Genomic DNA, 17371 nt, shown 5'->3' on the forward strand with positions numbered 1-17371 from the left:
TCAAAGTAAAGGGGTAAAATTGTTTGGCTCATTATCGGTGTAGACCATTTGGTTTCCAAATGCATTGTCTCACAATGGTCAAACTTCATAAGATGACTGTCTGTGGTCAGTAGATGACAGTGATCTTGAGGCTGAACATGGTTTCTGCTCAATAACTAAAGAATACATTGACCAACAGTTGACAAAATTCATAGGATGACTGTCTGTGGTAAGTACATGGCCCTTATTGTTTTCAGAGTCAGTAGATTAAAGTCAATGACCTTGACAATGAAAATGGTTTCAGCTCAGTTACTTAAGAACCATCAGGTCTACTGGCTTCAAACTTCAAAAGATTACTGCCTGTGATCAGTAAATGACCATTTGTGATTGACAGAAGGGCAGACAAATGGATGAACAAACAACAAACAGAAACTAGAAAATGCTTTTGTAAAAAAGCGCATGTCTCCCCAAATGCAAAGTCCTATAGGCAAGAAGTCAATAGGGGTCAGGAGCGGAAGTCAAAAAGACACTGATGGTTGGCTGCAATAGGGATCATCTACTTGGCATGTCCAGTCATCCCGCTAAATTTCAACACTCGTGGCCTAGTGGTTCTCAAGTCACTGTTCAGGCTCCTGTGACCCTGACCTTTGATCAAGTGACCTCAAAATAAATAGGGGTCATGTACTCTGCATGTCCAATCATCCTATTAAGTTTCAACATTGTAGGTCAAGTGGTTCTCAAGTTATTTCCAAAAAATGATTTTACATGAACAGGCCACTGTGACCTTGACCTTTAATAGACTGACCCCAAAATCAACAGGGGTCATCTACTCTGCATGTTCAATCATCCTATGAAGTTTCAACATTCTGGGTCAAGTGGTTCTCAAGTTATTGATCGGAACTGGTTATCAATGTTCAGGCCCCTGTGACCTTGACCTTTAACGGAGTGACCCCAAAAACAATAAGGGTCATTTACTCTGCATGAACAATCATCCTATGAAGTTTCAATATTCTGGGTCGAGAGGTTCTCAAGTTATTGATTGGAAATGGTCTATGTTCAGGCCCCTGTGGCCTTGACTTTTAACAGAGTGACCCTAAAATCGTTAGGGTTCATCTACTCTGCATGACCAATCATCCTACGAAGTTTCATCATTCTGGGTCAAGTGGTTCTCAAGTTACTGACTGGAAATGGTTTTCAATGTGCGGGCCCCTGTGACCTTGACCTTTCACAGAGTGACCCCAAAATTGTTAGGGGTCATCTACTCTTTATGACCAACCATCCTATTAAGTTTCAACATTCTGGGTCAAGTGGTTCTAAAGTTACTGACCGGAAATGGTTTTCAATGTTCAGGCCCCTGTGACCTTGACCTTTAATGGAGTGACCCCAAAATCAATAGAGGTCATCTACTTTGCATGTACAATCATCCTATGAAGTTTCAACATCCTGGGTCAAGTGGTTCTCTAGTTATTGATCAGAAATGGTTTTCAATGTTCAGGCCCCTGTGACCTTGACCTTTGACGGAGTAATCCCATAATCAATAAGAGTCATCTACTCTTTATGACCAATCATCCTATCAAGTTTCAACATTCTGGGTCAGGTGGTTCTCTAGTTATTGATTGGAAATGGTTTTCAATGTTCAGGCCCCTGTGACCTTGACCTTTGACGGAGTGACCCCAAAATCAATAGGGGTCATTTACTCTTCATGACCAATCATCCTATGAAGTTTCAACATTCTGGGTCAAGTGGTTCTCTAGTTATTGATCGGAAATGGTTTTCAATGTTCAGGCCCCTGTGACCTTGACCTTTGACGGAGTGACCCCAAAATCAATAGGGGTCATTTACTCTTCATGACCAATCATCCTATGAAGTTTCAACATTCTGGGTCAAGTGGTTCTCTAGTTATTGATCGGAAATGGTTTTCAATGTTCAGGCCCCTGTGACCTTGACCTTTGATGGAGTGACCCCAAAAACAATAGGGGTCGTCTACTCCAGCAGCCCTACAACCCTATGAAGTTTGAAGGTTCTAGGTCAAATGGTTCTCCAGTTATTGCTCGGAAATGAAGTGTGACGTACGGACGGACGGAAGGATGGACGAACAGGGCAAAAACAATATGTCTCCTGGGGGAGACATAATAAAATAATGTTCTCCACACTGACTTCTACTTTTTTTACCACGTATCATGAAAAAAAATAATCTACTTTGCTTTTTCAGTATATAGCAAAATCCCACTTTGCTCCTTTTCATCATATTTTTGGACAGCAACCACATGTTTCTGCTATAGCAAAAGAAAACTTAAAAGTGCATATTCTCCTAACTGTCATATACCCGTGTACTGTATTTCATAGATTTTTAAAGTTATAGACGGATCGCGCTTTAAGAGACTGACTGGCACAACTGAAAAAGATGGACAGATAGGTGCAAACTGTAAGTCTCCTCCAAAGAAAAATCTGTTTGTGACTAACAAAAATTCCGTCAAATGTCATAAACAATTAATTTCAGAACTCAAAACATTTTGATAGTGTCTGAAAAACAGGAACTTGTGTCAATCAATATTTAACAGATTAATTTGTTCACTGGTTTTACACTTACCTCAGAAAAAGATCCACTTTCACAATCTCACATTATTATAGTTTTAATCTCCTTTATCCTTTAAAACAATACACTTTTCAGAGTACCAAAAATAAACAGTACGTGTCCTTTACTAACTCACCTGCCTGTGGCTGAACAGCTAACCACTGTCTCATGTAGAAATCATGAGGATCATGTATAGTTACACTGTCTATCTGCAACAGAAAGGAGGCACTTGATTATTTCTTACACATGTGGATGGCTGTAATATAACAAACCAGAGTTCCAAAACTGTCACAATGTACGCCTGTCACAGCTTTAGAAATACTATACATGATTTTATATGTCAATTTTTGCAGCTCGACTTATTCAAGGCCTGTAGCCATGGAAATACTTGTCCAAACTGACTGCTTATAGAACTTGACCTAGATTTTAAAGCGAAACACATTCTCTATAAATCCAGTTTACATGTAGTTCAAAGAAGAAGTACTCTTGTCGTTGAGTTGATACTTATGAATTTTCAGAATATTGAGTAATTCAAAGACCTTAAATGAAGAACAACTAGAACTATCAAGATTGTTGGCAAACTTAGCCAATACAGCATGCCAAAAAATATTCAGACCAAGTTTGGTGAACACTGGATAAGAAATACTCAAGTTAATGAGCCAACACAGACAATTTTTAATGTTTTATGAAACACTGCTCACTCCAGCATCTACATCTATGTCTCAAGCACTAGGGCACACTTGATGACAATCTGTGTAGTCCCAAGCCATCATCCATATATTTTCTATGTATACATTGCTGAAAACTCTGATTAACTTACTCTCTGTTTGCAACTATGAGTGAATGTTTCTTTATTGTAATTTAAGGACTATAACTCCAAGGTCAATGGAATGACCTTGACAGAGAAATTTTGCCTGAAAATATTCTGACCAAGTCTGATGGACACTGGACAAGAAATGCTCAATGCGAAAATGCGGCTCATTACAAGCCCTGTGCAGGCAATCCCAAGGTATGTATGAACAAAGCAGAAAACTAAAGTGTTTAGACAGATTGTGCCTGACATGCTCCTTTGACAACTAAAATGTTTTTGAAAAAAACAACTGCATTAAAAAATTCTGTTTGTGATTCAAGAATTAAATGTTTTATCTCCTATTTTTACATTTTCAATTTCTTTATCAATTGTTGTTTCAGTGGACACCACAATTTGGCAATTTTATTTCTGATCTCTGCTGACATGGGGAGGACCACTATAAAATGCTACATGCCAAATATCTAAGTTTTAAGCCTTCAGGTTTTAGACAAAAAAGGTTTTTAAAGTTTTTCATTTATAACACTAACAAAACCAACTGAACCCTTTGGCAGAGGCAAGACTTGAGCAAACTTGGTAGAGGACCAATACGCAACCCTACATGCCAAATAACAAAGCTTTACGCCTTGAAGTTTAAGATAAGAATTTTTTTGAAGTTTTTCCTGTACAAAGATATGTAAAACAAGTGAATCCCTGGGCAGGGCATGATATGAGTAAAGTTGGAAGAGGACCTCAACAAAATCCTACACACCAAATATCTTAGCTTTGAATTTGCAGTTTTAGAGAAGAATATTGACGTTTTTTCTTACATGACTATATAAAACAGGTGAACCCTTGACTGGGGCTACTTTTGACCCTATGAGCATGAACTCAATAATTTAGAAGGGAACTACCACAAAATTCTACTTGTAAAATATCTATAGGCCTTCAGGTTTTAGACAAAAAGATTTGAAAAAAAAAACAACATGGGGTCAATGTTGACCAAGGGTATGATCTGAGCACATTTAGCAGAGGACTATCAGACAATGCTACATACCAAATATCTAAGCTATGGGCCCTGCTATTTTGGACATGAAGATTTTTAAGGTTTTCCTTGTGGGAATTAGAATTCTGCACTGAAAAACTTTGGCATAGGACCATCCAAGGAACATCAGGACCAAGTTTCTTCAACTTCCAGCAAATGGTTTCAGAGGAGAAAATGTTTAAGTAAAAATGTTGATGCAGGACACTGGAACATTCGCCTATACCAATAGCTCACCCTGAACAAACTTCAGGGGGACCTAAAAATTCGTTGACATTTTCATATAAACATGGCACTACTGACATCATGTTGACATATATGGCGCTATACAGGCACTGAGAAAGAGACCACAGAAGAATCACTATTTTATTAAAAGACATTTCTGAATCATAATGATATGAAGGTCAATGATACACTTAATATTCACACACTCTTAATTATTATCAGCATTCTAAACAACCCTCAAATGGGGGTTTTTGACCCCCATAATGGTACTTTGCAACCCCATTTTTGGAGACAGCCATTATATATCTTTTAGTGAGGGGGTGCAAAAGTGCAAGAAAAACTCAGTTTTTACCCCCAACTTTAAGTGCCAGTGGGAACACTGTTATTATTCACACACTCATAATCGATTATTAGGCACTAGACCCACTCCTACTTATTCTGCTGAGATGTATTACCACCTGTATTTTAATATTGTAAATATACAGTTATGAGTTGTTGTAACATCAACCTATATGAGCCATGAAATAGTAATTTCCTATTTATCTTTTTTTTTTTGCATAAAAGAATTGAAATAAAATACTTGAGAACCATTTTTAATATATCTAAACACTCTAAACTGATTATATGCCACATGTTATATATCCACTTGGGCTAGCCCTCTTAAAATTATTTCTCCGGCATATAACCTCTTCGTATTGTTTCAAATATATTAAAATATTGTTCTGCCAATATAAACTATTTCTTAATTTATCAAACGGAAGCCATCAATGTACTATTTAGTTTATGTTTTAGTAGTGTTGATTATTAGGCAATAAAACATACTGCACATATACTGAAGTATATTTGTACCCACAAGCCACTTGAAATTGTAGGCGAAAAATGTTGCTACTTAAAAACAACTCTTCAGTTAAGTAATAGATAACCTGAGAGGATATTAAACATCCGTAACATCATCTACAATAGGATGATTTACCAAAGATATTTATTCAATGTCAAGTAGCAACCTATAAAATGTAACAAGCAACAACCTCAAGACTTAAGTATTTTATTTCATACTTTTTTTGTTTTCCCCTACCAATAATAATGTTTCCAGCATTCATTCTAGATTTCTGTTCAAAGTTTGGTTTAAATATGTAAGTGATGTTTGAACAATTGAGTGGAAAATCTTGTTTCTTGGATGTGTTTAAAGAATGTGTGTGCCATTCATTTTGTCATTATTATTTGACATACTCAGTTTAGGAAAACAGCCAATTTGACCAATCACATCCCTGTGGACCAAATTATTTTTTTTATTTTTTTTCAGCTAGGATGAATGCCCAGATAAATATTCAATTGCTAATACAAAAGACTACTAGATGTCTAACTGCCTTTATTGCTTATATTGTAAGAGAGATAAAAACAATAATGTATTTAATGGAAATTTCTAGAAACTCAGATAGTTACGTTGTCTATTTATCATGTCACAGTGAGTATTTTTTGATATACCTGTTGTAACTGTGCATTTATTTATATTTCCCATGCATACATACATAAAGTACATTATGCACTGCACTTAACAGGTCTGACTCAACAAGTACCTAAAAACTCACACACATGTTCAGTACTTCCACATTAAAGAATTCCCAAGAGAAATTGGTATGCACATTATTTCTTTGGTCTAGTCTTCTCTCAGCTAAATTCTTTGTGCATAAAAAGTTGGTACAAAGTACAACAAATACTCAGATTAGAAATTGTTTGGTACACTCCCTTGGATCCATTTCGTGTTCAAAATCACCACTGCAACCCATGATGTTACGAAATGCATAATAAAACTATTTTTAGATCAAAAATCCTAGTTGTAACTTACATTCTTTAACTTGCAGAAATATATGGCTGAGAATTTCAGAGGCAAGTTGTGTGTCTGTTATGACACAAACCATGCAAAAAATTAGAATATTAACAACTTCTGTCTTCCTTCTAGCTCTTTATTTATGTTACATTGATAAAGATACTTACATCTGCTTTTAATGGTTTTAAGTCTTGAGTGACAGTCAACAGTCGAAACTTCACTGAAATAAATATTGGGAAAAAAACTGTAGTATGTTAAGTCAATATAAATTTTGGAATCAAATGGGTTATGCTCACTAACATCAAAGTACATTGTAATTAATTTTGTTATAAAATTGATGTCTGTAATGACATATTACATTTTATACTTCATAGGAACATTAAATAATCTAACCTACTAGTATATACTCAGATAGATAATTTGACAGCACTCAATTCTGTTTAAAAGTTATGCATACAAAACTCAATGTTCAGTAATTTAACATCTGACAATGACCATCTTGAAAGTCAACAAGTTTGGCATTTCATGACATGAAAATATTATTTACTTACTTACTTATTATTTATGCTAATATTGAGTAGAATGACTGTTACCAAATCAAAACTGGACTATAGTGTTTGTAAGACTGTGACAATCTTAAAATGATAATATACCTATAACCATAGCTAGTAATTATGCTTATGAATTCATGGTGTGAAGAATGAGTTAAATCATCACACAGAACAGTGTGCAATCAGGCTGAATTACAGCACTGTGCTTACATCTTTTCTCCCATATTTTATGATGATGTTCTAAAGATTGACATAATGAAATTAAAAACTAGAGATGCTTTTGCGAAAAGCGCATGTCTCCCACAACTGCAACATTGAAAAATGTCTAGTTTCTCTCGATGGCTTTGATGAATGGACCCCATTGAAAAATGTCTAGTTTCTATCGATGGCTGTAATGAATGGACCCCATTGAAAAATGTCTTGTTTCTCTCGATGGCTGTGATGAATGGATCCAATCAGTAATTCAAGGGCCATAATTCAAAAGTGCCTGGGCGGATTTGGCTAGTTATCGAACTTGGCCGAGGTCTCATGGTCAAACACATTTTGTTCAATTTCGGTGAAAATCAGATGAGAAATGTTCGACTTAGAGTGCGGACAAGCTTTGTGACAGACACACAGACACACACACAGACTGGAGTAAATCAATATGTCTCCCACACCACTGTGTGGTGGGAGACATACCCTTACAGAAGAAAAAGGCCTGCTGCGTACTCTTGCTGTGTACATACAGCGTATATGATGCGTACATGATGTGTACTGAAATCAATAGTACGCAGGATATACACCGCACATACACCGATAGTACGTTTGTAGTACACTTTTGACATGCAAATGAGCTCTGCCGCATACTACTTGCTGCGTACATGCTGTGGACTACATAGTACACAGGATGTACGCTGGAGGAATTTAGTATGCGAGAAATAGTACGCAGCATGTACGCGGCACATACACTTTTCACATGCAAATGAGCCTGCGGTGTACTACCCCTGCGGCGTACATGCTGTGTACTCCTGCGGCGTACATGCTGTGTACTCCTGGCCCAAGTCCTGCGGCGTACATGCTGTGTACTCCTGCTGCATACATGCTGTGTACTCTTGTGGCGAAACTGCTGTGATAATGTAAATTCCTTACCCCACCAACTTTCGTATGCAAATGCTGATCATTTGGACAGAAAAAAAACAGAAAAAAGATAAGTGACATGCATCAATAAGTATTTACCCTTACCAAAATAATGTAGATTGATGTTATCAAATAAAATAGTATGCTTTTCTTCATCCACTTTTCAATGAAATAAATCAATTTTTGTAGCATGTAATTTGGTAAACATTTGAAGAAAATGGCGTAACTGCATCAAGGGGAAACAACTTTAATGCAACTAAATATAAGTGTTATGATTTATTATAGACGATGTGTGCGTAGTATGTATTTATTTTGATTAAAATCCATCTGAGAACAATCTAGGACTGGAATTATATAAGCATTTATACACTTTTACGTCCGTAAAAAGTAGCACACCAAAAAATTTTGGATTGATTTTTTCCAATGGGGCAAGCGCAATTAGCCAAAAACGTTCTGAAAATATACGAGCGGCAAATCCGATAAACAACTTTTTAATTTGGTGAGGCCTTAATGAGTTAACATAATGAGCATTAAAGCCTTTATAAAACATGATAGAGTGGTGTTTTGCTTAAGAGTATTCAAATAACAGTGAGAGCTATTAATTCTTCTCATTCGGGCGCTGTTGAGGCATTATCTTGGTAATTATTTCATGTATTACAAAATGTAATGCAACGAAGTTCAAAAAGGCTTTTCAATTATCCATGTTAGAAAGCTCCAGGATTAATTCAAAATGAAAAAGAATATATTTTTACACTGCATGCAAGGTGCAGCTCAGAAATCACTAAGATGTAAGCTTCACAAATGAACATTGCAAATAGTTTGGCAAAGTTTTATTGTTCAGAATACCGGTAATCTGAACTATTCTATGCTATTAAGATAAAAGTTACTCGGAAATCAAGTTCTTGCTTCCAAAAAAAAAAAAATGTACAAATCCTTCCTGCATGAAGTCCCTCCCGCGTATATGAAGTTTACTTCAGACATTAACTTATAAAAAAAAACTAAGTATAAATGCCAAAAGAAATTGTACAAGTCTTTCCCGCGTATATGAAGTGTACTGCACAAATTTCAAAGTATCTGCGGTGTACATGCAGTGTACTATTTTCTTGTACAAGTCCCTCCTGCGTACATGCAGTGTACTCCTTAAATTTTCAGAGTCTGTGCTGCGTACTTGAAGTGTACTAGTGACCTCCTGCGTACATGCTGTGTACTCGTCGAAATAGTACACGGCATGTACGCGGCATGCGGTGTAGGTAAAATGTACTCCTCTGGCGTACTACTGTGTTCGCGGCATATACACAGCAAATACGCAGCATGTACGCCACAGAGGCTTGCTTCTGTAAGGGTAATAATGTAAATCATTTGATGAATCTATATAACAGCTACTTGACAATATTTTAGTTCAAAGTAAGTGCATGATAATATCAGTTTTCATCAAGTGGTTTCCAGGAACTATACTCGGACCTATTTCTCAATGGATGCATCGACACACAAAACAAACCAGTCTGGAGTAATCTCTGTGAATGAATTTTCTTAACAACTGACAATGTATTCAGAATTATCAGGGTATTATACAAATGTAAAGTACCTGTATCCCTTGGTTTATACACTGGTTTGTCTGTCTGTATGAAGGTGATCTGATGAGTGTCAACAATCTGGATTTCTTTACTTTGTGTGAACATATTATCACCTTCGTTCCCATCTTCTCCTCTGATGTCAATGCTGCAGGTACCGGCAGTGAGGGAATGTGGAAGAGACCAGATAAAACAACCTGAGTTGCCTGAAATCAAAGGCAATATATAAGTTGTAAGTATATAGACATCAAAGACTGTAACTGACCATTTAAATTTTAATATGTTACTACAGTGCTTTAGGCCGCAGGGCTTCGGAAATTTGCCGGTTTGTCGGTTTTGGACCGATTTTTGACTTTTCAGACGGATTCGTAAAGTGAAAAAACGAAAAAAATCGGTCCTGTAAAAATGGAGAAAAGTATAAATTTCAGTCTGAAATCTCAGTACACAATCAACTGCCAAGCAGGAAATTGTTGGTCGCACCCTCAAATAATCAATAAACATGTCAAACGGTCTGATTGTTACCTTAATAATTGGTCCGTAATTAGCATGTGACGCAATCAGAACTCGCGCGGCACATCCTTTACCTCAATGTTTGCAGACAGCCGACTGAATATATTAAACATTTTTTACTTGTTTCAAAATGTTTCTGACTGCATCCAAATAATTTCGACGGGGATACACTTCTTTTATTTGGAATCCGACGGATGGTTTATTTCAAACGGCTATGTTTGATCACGGGTAAAAAACAAATGGTCACTGCATTTAATGAGACATCACACGGGAAACCGAGAAAAATAATTTTTATAATTACTTGATTTGTAAAAATTACATGATTCATTTGTTGGGGCTCCAGATGAAACAAGTGCAGAAAATCGTCTTTGCAACCCGACTGTACAAATAAAAAGGAAAAAAAATGGACTGGCAAACATGAATGATAAAGAAAACCGGAGTGGTGCAGTTTATCAAACTGGTCTTTTAAAAAATGTTTCAAATTGAAATTTTGTTTACATCAGAAGAGAATTATCATATAACTTAATAAAATGTAGTTGCTTATTGAAGTACAACGCCAGTAATATGAAATATCTGTGGCCAACCCGCGTGACCTTTTGCATGCGAGGAATTCGATCTCAGCGTTCACATAACGTACACATTCGGTCCGCGGCAGAGTATTCTTAAAATACTGAGGCTGTTTAGCAGAGAATATGTGTCGTGTAATTCACATTGACGCATTGTATTTTTATAAAATTCTGTCAAAGAATGAGGAAACCTCACAAAGTATCTGCCGTGTATACGGTACCGAAGTCACATGCGTTGGCTTTTAGACTAGTTACGTACACGGTGTCAATGCCTCGGCAGTTTTATCCTTGCAAGTATTTTCTCGGAAAATAGCGAAATTTAAACAAAGAAACGATCACATATAACACTGAATAACTGTCTTCATTGTATGGTAACTCGATCACGGTGACTGGTAACTCAGTTTTAATGCATGACATGCCTATTTCTTTACTCTATCACGTTTTACAAAATATGGTATATTGGTAATATGGTGGGTGGGGTAGCACTGATGTAAGGATTTTCATTTTGGACCGATTGAATTATCAAAATTTCCGGAGCCCTGCTTTAGGGTATAGCGAATAGCTTACTAATTTTTCCTGCATTCTTATTTAAAGAAATAAAATTTAGTTGTTTTTTTTTTCTGTATACGAGACAGAAAACAGCTATTAATTTTTTCAAAACCTTCAGCTTTTAATAGAAACTTGTGTGTTTTTTCTCTCCATGCCACTGTTTACATATGTGCTGATTTAGGGTGCACAGGATAGCTTTGGTCATTTTTTCCATCCACATCTAAACAATTTTCCCAAGATTATTTTTTATTATAAATCAGAATAATAATGTATTCTCTTTGCAAAAATATTCAGCTTTTTCAATTTCTATCAAATAGTTTTCAATCATTGATGTTTTTTTTTTTCATACAAACTGATTTAGTCAGTAAAGGATAGCTTCGATTTTCATTTGATGACATATGAAAAATAACACAACAAGCAAACATTTAAAATGTATGTCAGAATTTCTGTCTGCATGCCAGTAAAAGAATGATATGAACATTTATATCATAGTGACAGTTCTGGGGTTGAACGCTGAAGAAGGATGGCTCAACCCTTACAGAAGAAAAAGGCCTGCTGCATACTCTTGCTGTGTACATACAGCGTATATGATGCGTACATGATGTGTACTGAAATCAAGGGCTTTAAATAGTACGCAGGATATACACCGCACATACACCGATAGTACGTTTGTAGTACACTTTTGACATGCAAATGAGCTCTGCCGCGTACTACTTGCTGCGTACATGCTGTGGACTACATAGTACACAGGATGTACGCTGGAGGAATTTAGTATGCGGGAAATAGTACGCAGCATGTACGTTGCACATACACTTTTCACATGCAAATGAGCCTGCGGTGTACTACCCCTGCGGTGTACATGCTGTGTACTCCTGCGGCATACATGCTGTGTACTCCTGCGGCGTACATGCTGCGTACTCCTGGCCCGAGTCCTGCGGCGTACATGCTGTGTACTCCTGCTGCATACATGCTGTGTACTCTTGTGGCGTACATGCTGTGATAATGTAAATTCATTACCCCACCAACTTTCGTATGCAAATGCTGATCATTTGGACAGAAAAAAAAACAGAAAAAAGATAAGTGACATGCATCAATAAGTATTTACCCTTACCAAAATAATGTAGATTGATGTTATCAAATAAATTAGTATGCTTTTCTTCATCCACTTTTCAATGAAATAAATCAATTTTTGTAGCATGTAATTTGGTAAACATTTGAAGAAAATGGCGTAACTGCATCAAGGGGAAACAACTTTAATGCAACTAAATATAAGTGTTATGATTTATTATAGACGATGTGTGCGTAGTATGTATTTATTTTGATTAAAATCCATCTGAGAACAATCAAGGACTGGAATTATATAAGCATTTATACACTTTTACGTCCGTAAAAAGTATCACACCAAAAAATTTTGTATTGATTTTTTCCAATGGGGCAAGCGCAATTAGCCAAAAACGTTCTGAAAATATACGAGCGGCAAATCCGATGAACAACTTTTTTATTTGGTGAGGCCTTAATGAGTTAACATAATGAGCATTAAAGCCTTTATAAAACATGATAGAATGGTGTTTTGCTTAAGAGTATTCAAATAACAGTGAGAGCTATTAATTCTTCTCAATGGGCACTGTTGAGGCATTATCTTGGTAATTATTTCATGTATTACAAAATGTAATGCAACGAAGTTCAAATTAGGCTTTTCAATTAAACTGAAACTGCTTTATTTGATTAAACGCCTAATTTTACACATAGTATATTCACCGGCATTGTACATTAAATTATACCAGATTTATATAGCGCCAAAGGCGCTTTACATAGTTCAAATGCAGCCACACAGGGCGCATAATTCATCCTCTACTAGTACAGACACAGAGCGATCTGACCAGAGGGACAGAGTGAGACAAAGCCCCCACGACAGAGAGATCAGAAATCAGATACAGGCTTATCCGGCTAACTTAGCCTAGCTCGTTTCGAATAGACAGCCTGGTTCTTTAACGTGCCCAGTGTATAGCACTGATACACCCAAGGATTGCCTGGGTTCCTGACCAGTACACCTCTAGTTGGGTGGGAAACACTGAAAAGCGTTCCTGAAAATTCCCGAGTAGCTGCCGGGGATCGAACCCCGACCTCAGGATTGGAAGGCCAGTGTGCAAACCACTGAGCTATCAGTCCACCCAATTATCCAAGTTAGAAAGCTCCAGGATTAATTCAAAATGAAAAAGAATATATTTTTACACTGCATGCAAGGTGCAGCTCAGAAATCATGTACAAATCCTTCCTGCATGAAGTTTACTTCAGACTTTTACCTAAAAAAATTCAAAGTATAAACACCAAAAGAAAATGAACAAGTCCCTCCCGCGTATATGAAGTTTACTTCAGACTTTAACTTATAAAAAAAAAACTAAGTATAAATGCCAAAAGAAATTGTACAAGTCTTTCCCGCGTATATGAAGTGTACTGCACAAATTTCAAAGTATCTGCGGTGTACATGCAGTGTACTGTTTTCTTGTACAAGTCTCTCCTGTGTACATGCAGTGTACTCCTTAAATTTTCAGAGTCTTTGCTGTGTACTTGAAGTGTACTAGTGACCTCCTGCGTACATGCTGTGTACTCGTCGAAATAGTACGCGGCATGTACGCGGCATGCGGTGTATGTAAAATGTACTCCTCTGGTGTACTACTGTGTTCGCGGCATATACACAGCAAATACGCAGCATGTACGCCACAGAGGCTTGCTTCTGTAAGGGAAGTCACTCCGATGCAAGCACCAAGGCAGAGATATTCAATGACCAGTTTGCCTCTGTCTTCACTACAGAAGAGGCAGAGGAGTTACCACACATGGGACCAGTCTTCCAAGTCTCAGCACCGCTGTTGAACATCCAAACTTCACCATTATGGGATCAGGGGCAAGACTCTAGGGTGGATAAATAGCTTCCTCGCTGACAGACAACAACAGGTCGTACTTGAAGGGAAGACATCATCAACAGCACCAGTGACACCAGGCATCCCACAGGGGACAGTACTAGGACCGCTACTCTTTTTGGTCTACATCAATGACCTTCCAGGGCAAGTCAGGTCTACAGCATGCCTCTTTGCCGATGACTGCCTTCTCTAAAGAACGATCAGCTCGGACAAAGACAGCAAGGCACTTCAAGAGGACCATGACCAACTTCAGGAGTGGGAACTGGAATGGTTGATGGCGTTTAACCCCGACAAGTGCGAGATGATTCGCATCACTAACAAGCGAAACATCATAGATGGCTCATATTTCATCCATGGCCAAACACTAAAACAGACAAACAAGGCGAAGTATTTGGGCGTTACACTCGACAATACACTATCCTGGAACACACACACAGACAACACAGCCAAGAAGGCAATGTTGGCAAAAAGCTGGTCAATATGAGTATTGACCGGGCCGGCGGTCAATACTGGTTAAAACCGGTCAATACTGGTCAATACCGGTCGATGCAATACTTTGGTCACTCTTGGATGGTCAATACTGGTTTATTCAACACTTTTACATAATGCACATTCACAGATTATAACAAGCTGTAAAGCCCGCTCGTGTTGAAATAGTGCACGGAGGGGCACCTGGGGTCTTCCTCCACCATTAAAGCTGGAAAGTCGCCATATGACCTAAAATTGTGTCGGTGCGACGTTAAACCCAACAAAATAAAATAAATAACAAGCTGTAACAGTAATCTAAAAATTATAAAGCAATCTGAATAATATAAAATTTTGTTTGTTAAAAAGTATAGTGGATTAGTGGTCAATACCGGTTGATTCAGTTTTGGTCCTTGGCAATGTGTCCTGGTCAGGCTCAGTTCTGACAATATACTTAGACTGGCCAGTGGTCAATACTAGTTTATTAAATGCTTTTATCACCTTAAAGTATAGCCTTTATTTTGAATTAATTAAAAAAATTGTTACTATAAATTACACTCATTGAAATGGACAGTACTGGTCATTTCAAATTTTGGTCCTTACACAGTATCCCTGATCAATACATATAGTGGTCAATACTGGTCATTTGAATACTTTGACTGCATAACTAATTTTTTTAGATAAAGTTACCATGTTCAAGCACCTCATTAATACAGTGGAATTATTGATCATAACAGCCAATTAGTGACTAACATTGCAACAAGGCCAACACAACAACTGCCTTCCTATGTAGGAGCCTATCACATTGCCCACGCGACATCATGGCAACTTGCTACAAATCATTGGTCCGACCAGCTTGAGTATCCGTCATCAGTATGGGACCCCTACACCCAATCCAAATCCAACATCAACAAGCTCGAGAAAGTCCAAAGGAGGGCAGCCTGGTTCTGTACTGGTGACTACAGACACACCAGCAGCGTTACCGCCATGATGCAAGAGTTCAACTAGGAGACACTAGTATCCCGTCCTTAACAAACCAAGGCAGTAATGATGTACCGGGTCATCAATCACTTGGTGGACATCCGAGTCCATTTACTGGTTCCAACTGGCGTACACACCAGAGGCCATGCAAACAGATTCCTACAGCATTTCACCCATGTAAACGCATTCAAGTACTCGTTCTTCTCTTCCGGAATCCAAATTTGGAACAGACTACCAGAAGAGGTATTGTCAGCCCCATCCCTAATGTCTTCAAGGCCAGGATGGGTAGGGTACACATGTAACTCTGGAGCAGAATGTTTTTATCCTGTTTTTAGATGCACTGATTTTCTCTTCACACATGTACATACTCACAATTGTGCGACAATGCTCCAGAGGAGTTCAGCGCATTATCTGGAAGAAGAAGATATCGACGTCATAAATTATCGATAATTCAGGTCTAAATACTCTGGTAGTGTCATTTGTTACTCAAGAAACTAAGGTGATTCAAAACTGTCTGCAATGTTTTGAAGTCATTCTCAACACTTATGATACTAACGAATTTTGAATCATTCTGGAACATGTCAATTATAGATCTATTTGTACTTATAATGGCATTTTTTATTGTTTGCGAATTTCAAAAACTGAATCTGTCATAAAATCAGAGCTCCAGATAAGCTGCGTATTTGCGTATTTACGCAATTAAAATTGCAGAAAACCCAATTGAATTTATACAGTGTGCGTACTGAACGCAATTAAAATTCTTAATACCAATTCGTAAAAAATAGCTTGCGTATCGATAAAACTTTCCTTATAACTAGAACGGTACGAGACTTTAACGCTAGTTTTGGGACTGACTGGTTATACGTTACTGCAGAACAGGTTGCAATTTATGGGAAAAATAACAGGACCATTCAGTGGGCTGATCAGTGTTATTTGGACGCTTTGTAAACAATTTTACCCCGATAAAATGTAAGAGGTTGCGGGAAAAACATTTTTGCAGCCCCAAACAAACAAATTAGGGGGATATTTTGCTGTTCAACAATGACAGTTATCTGTTTGTGACGATGTAGTGTCACCAATACTGGATGACATCTTTTGGGAGAATGCATATTGCGGTGACCACATCGTTCGGGATTTGGGGATGAATGATCTCAGACTGCATTAAAAGTGAAAAAGAAAACAACCAGTATGAAACATTCATTACAATTTTAAATACATTTTTGTATTAAACATTAAAGGGGCGCCATTAAAATACTTAGTCAGTCCTTTTTAATGATATATCCCATGTATACTGTAAGCAAAAAAAATACCAATTGTTAGTGCGAGTTTGTAAAATACCCAATTGGTTTTAGCAAATACCCAATTACTTCTGAAAAGGTGGGTAATGATATTATTTTTACCCAATTCAAATTTCCAATACCCAATTCAGACAAAAAGTGATGGGTAAATACCCAATTGCACCAAAAGCTTATCTGGAGCTCTGTAAAATTGGTCTTTTTACATACTGGAATTACTAATTTAAATAGTAAGATAAGCTCTCTCATCAGTGTAGGAAGAAAGTCCGATGTGTTTAACTGATTTATTACTGGTTGAAAAAAAGTTATTTACAAAATAATTCAAAACTTTCCCACGAAATAAACTTTCTGCCTCCATTTTGGACCAACATGTATAAATTCCGGATCTCAAGTCACGGATCATTACCGGA

General features: G+C 37.3%; 1 protein-coding gene across 4 annotated transcripts in view; it reads right to left on the reverse strand.

The window, feature by feature from the left end:
- LOC123566422 (pregnancy zone protein-like) overlaps positions 1–17371 on the reverse strand; it is a 42821-nt gene that overhangs the window by 21798 nt on the left and 3652 nt on the right. Inside the window, exons 1-4 of one of the 4 annotated variants that reach the window (XM_045360480.2) lie at positions 17275–17347; positions 9692–9883; positions 6604–6656; positions 2691–2763 (exon numbers count right to left, since the gene is read on the reverse strand). In XM_045360480.2, coding sequence (XP_045216415.2) covers positions 2691–2763; positions 6604–6656; positions 9692–9883; positions 17275–17332 — 376 coding nt within the window. In that variant the 5' untranslated portion in view covers positions 17333–17347. Of the gene's footprint in view, positions 1–2690; positions 2764–6603; positions 6657–9691; positions 9884–15438; positions 15582–17171; positions 17196–17274; positions 17348–17371 lie in introns of those variants that run through there. The other 3 variants (XM_045360481.2, XM_053549900.1, XM_045360479.2) reach the window with 3 other exon arrangements.

Source organism: Mercenaria mercenaria, chromosome 8, assembly GCF_021730395.1.
Source record: "Mercenaria mercenaria strain notata chromosome 8, MADL_Memer_1, whole genome shotgun sequence".
In the NCBI taxonomy this organism is placed as follows: domain Eukaryota; kingdom Metazoa; phylum Mollusca; class Bivalvia; order Venerida; family Veneridae; genus Mercenaria; species Mercenaria mercenaria.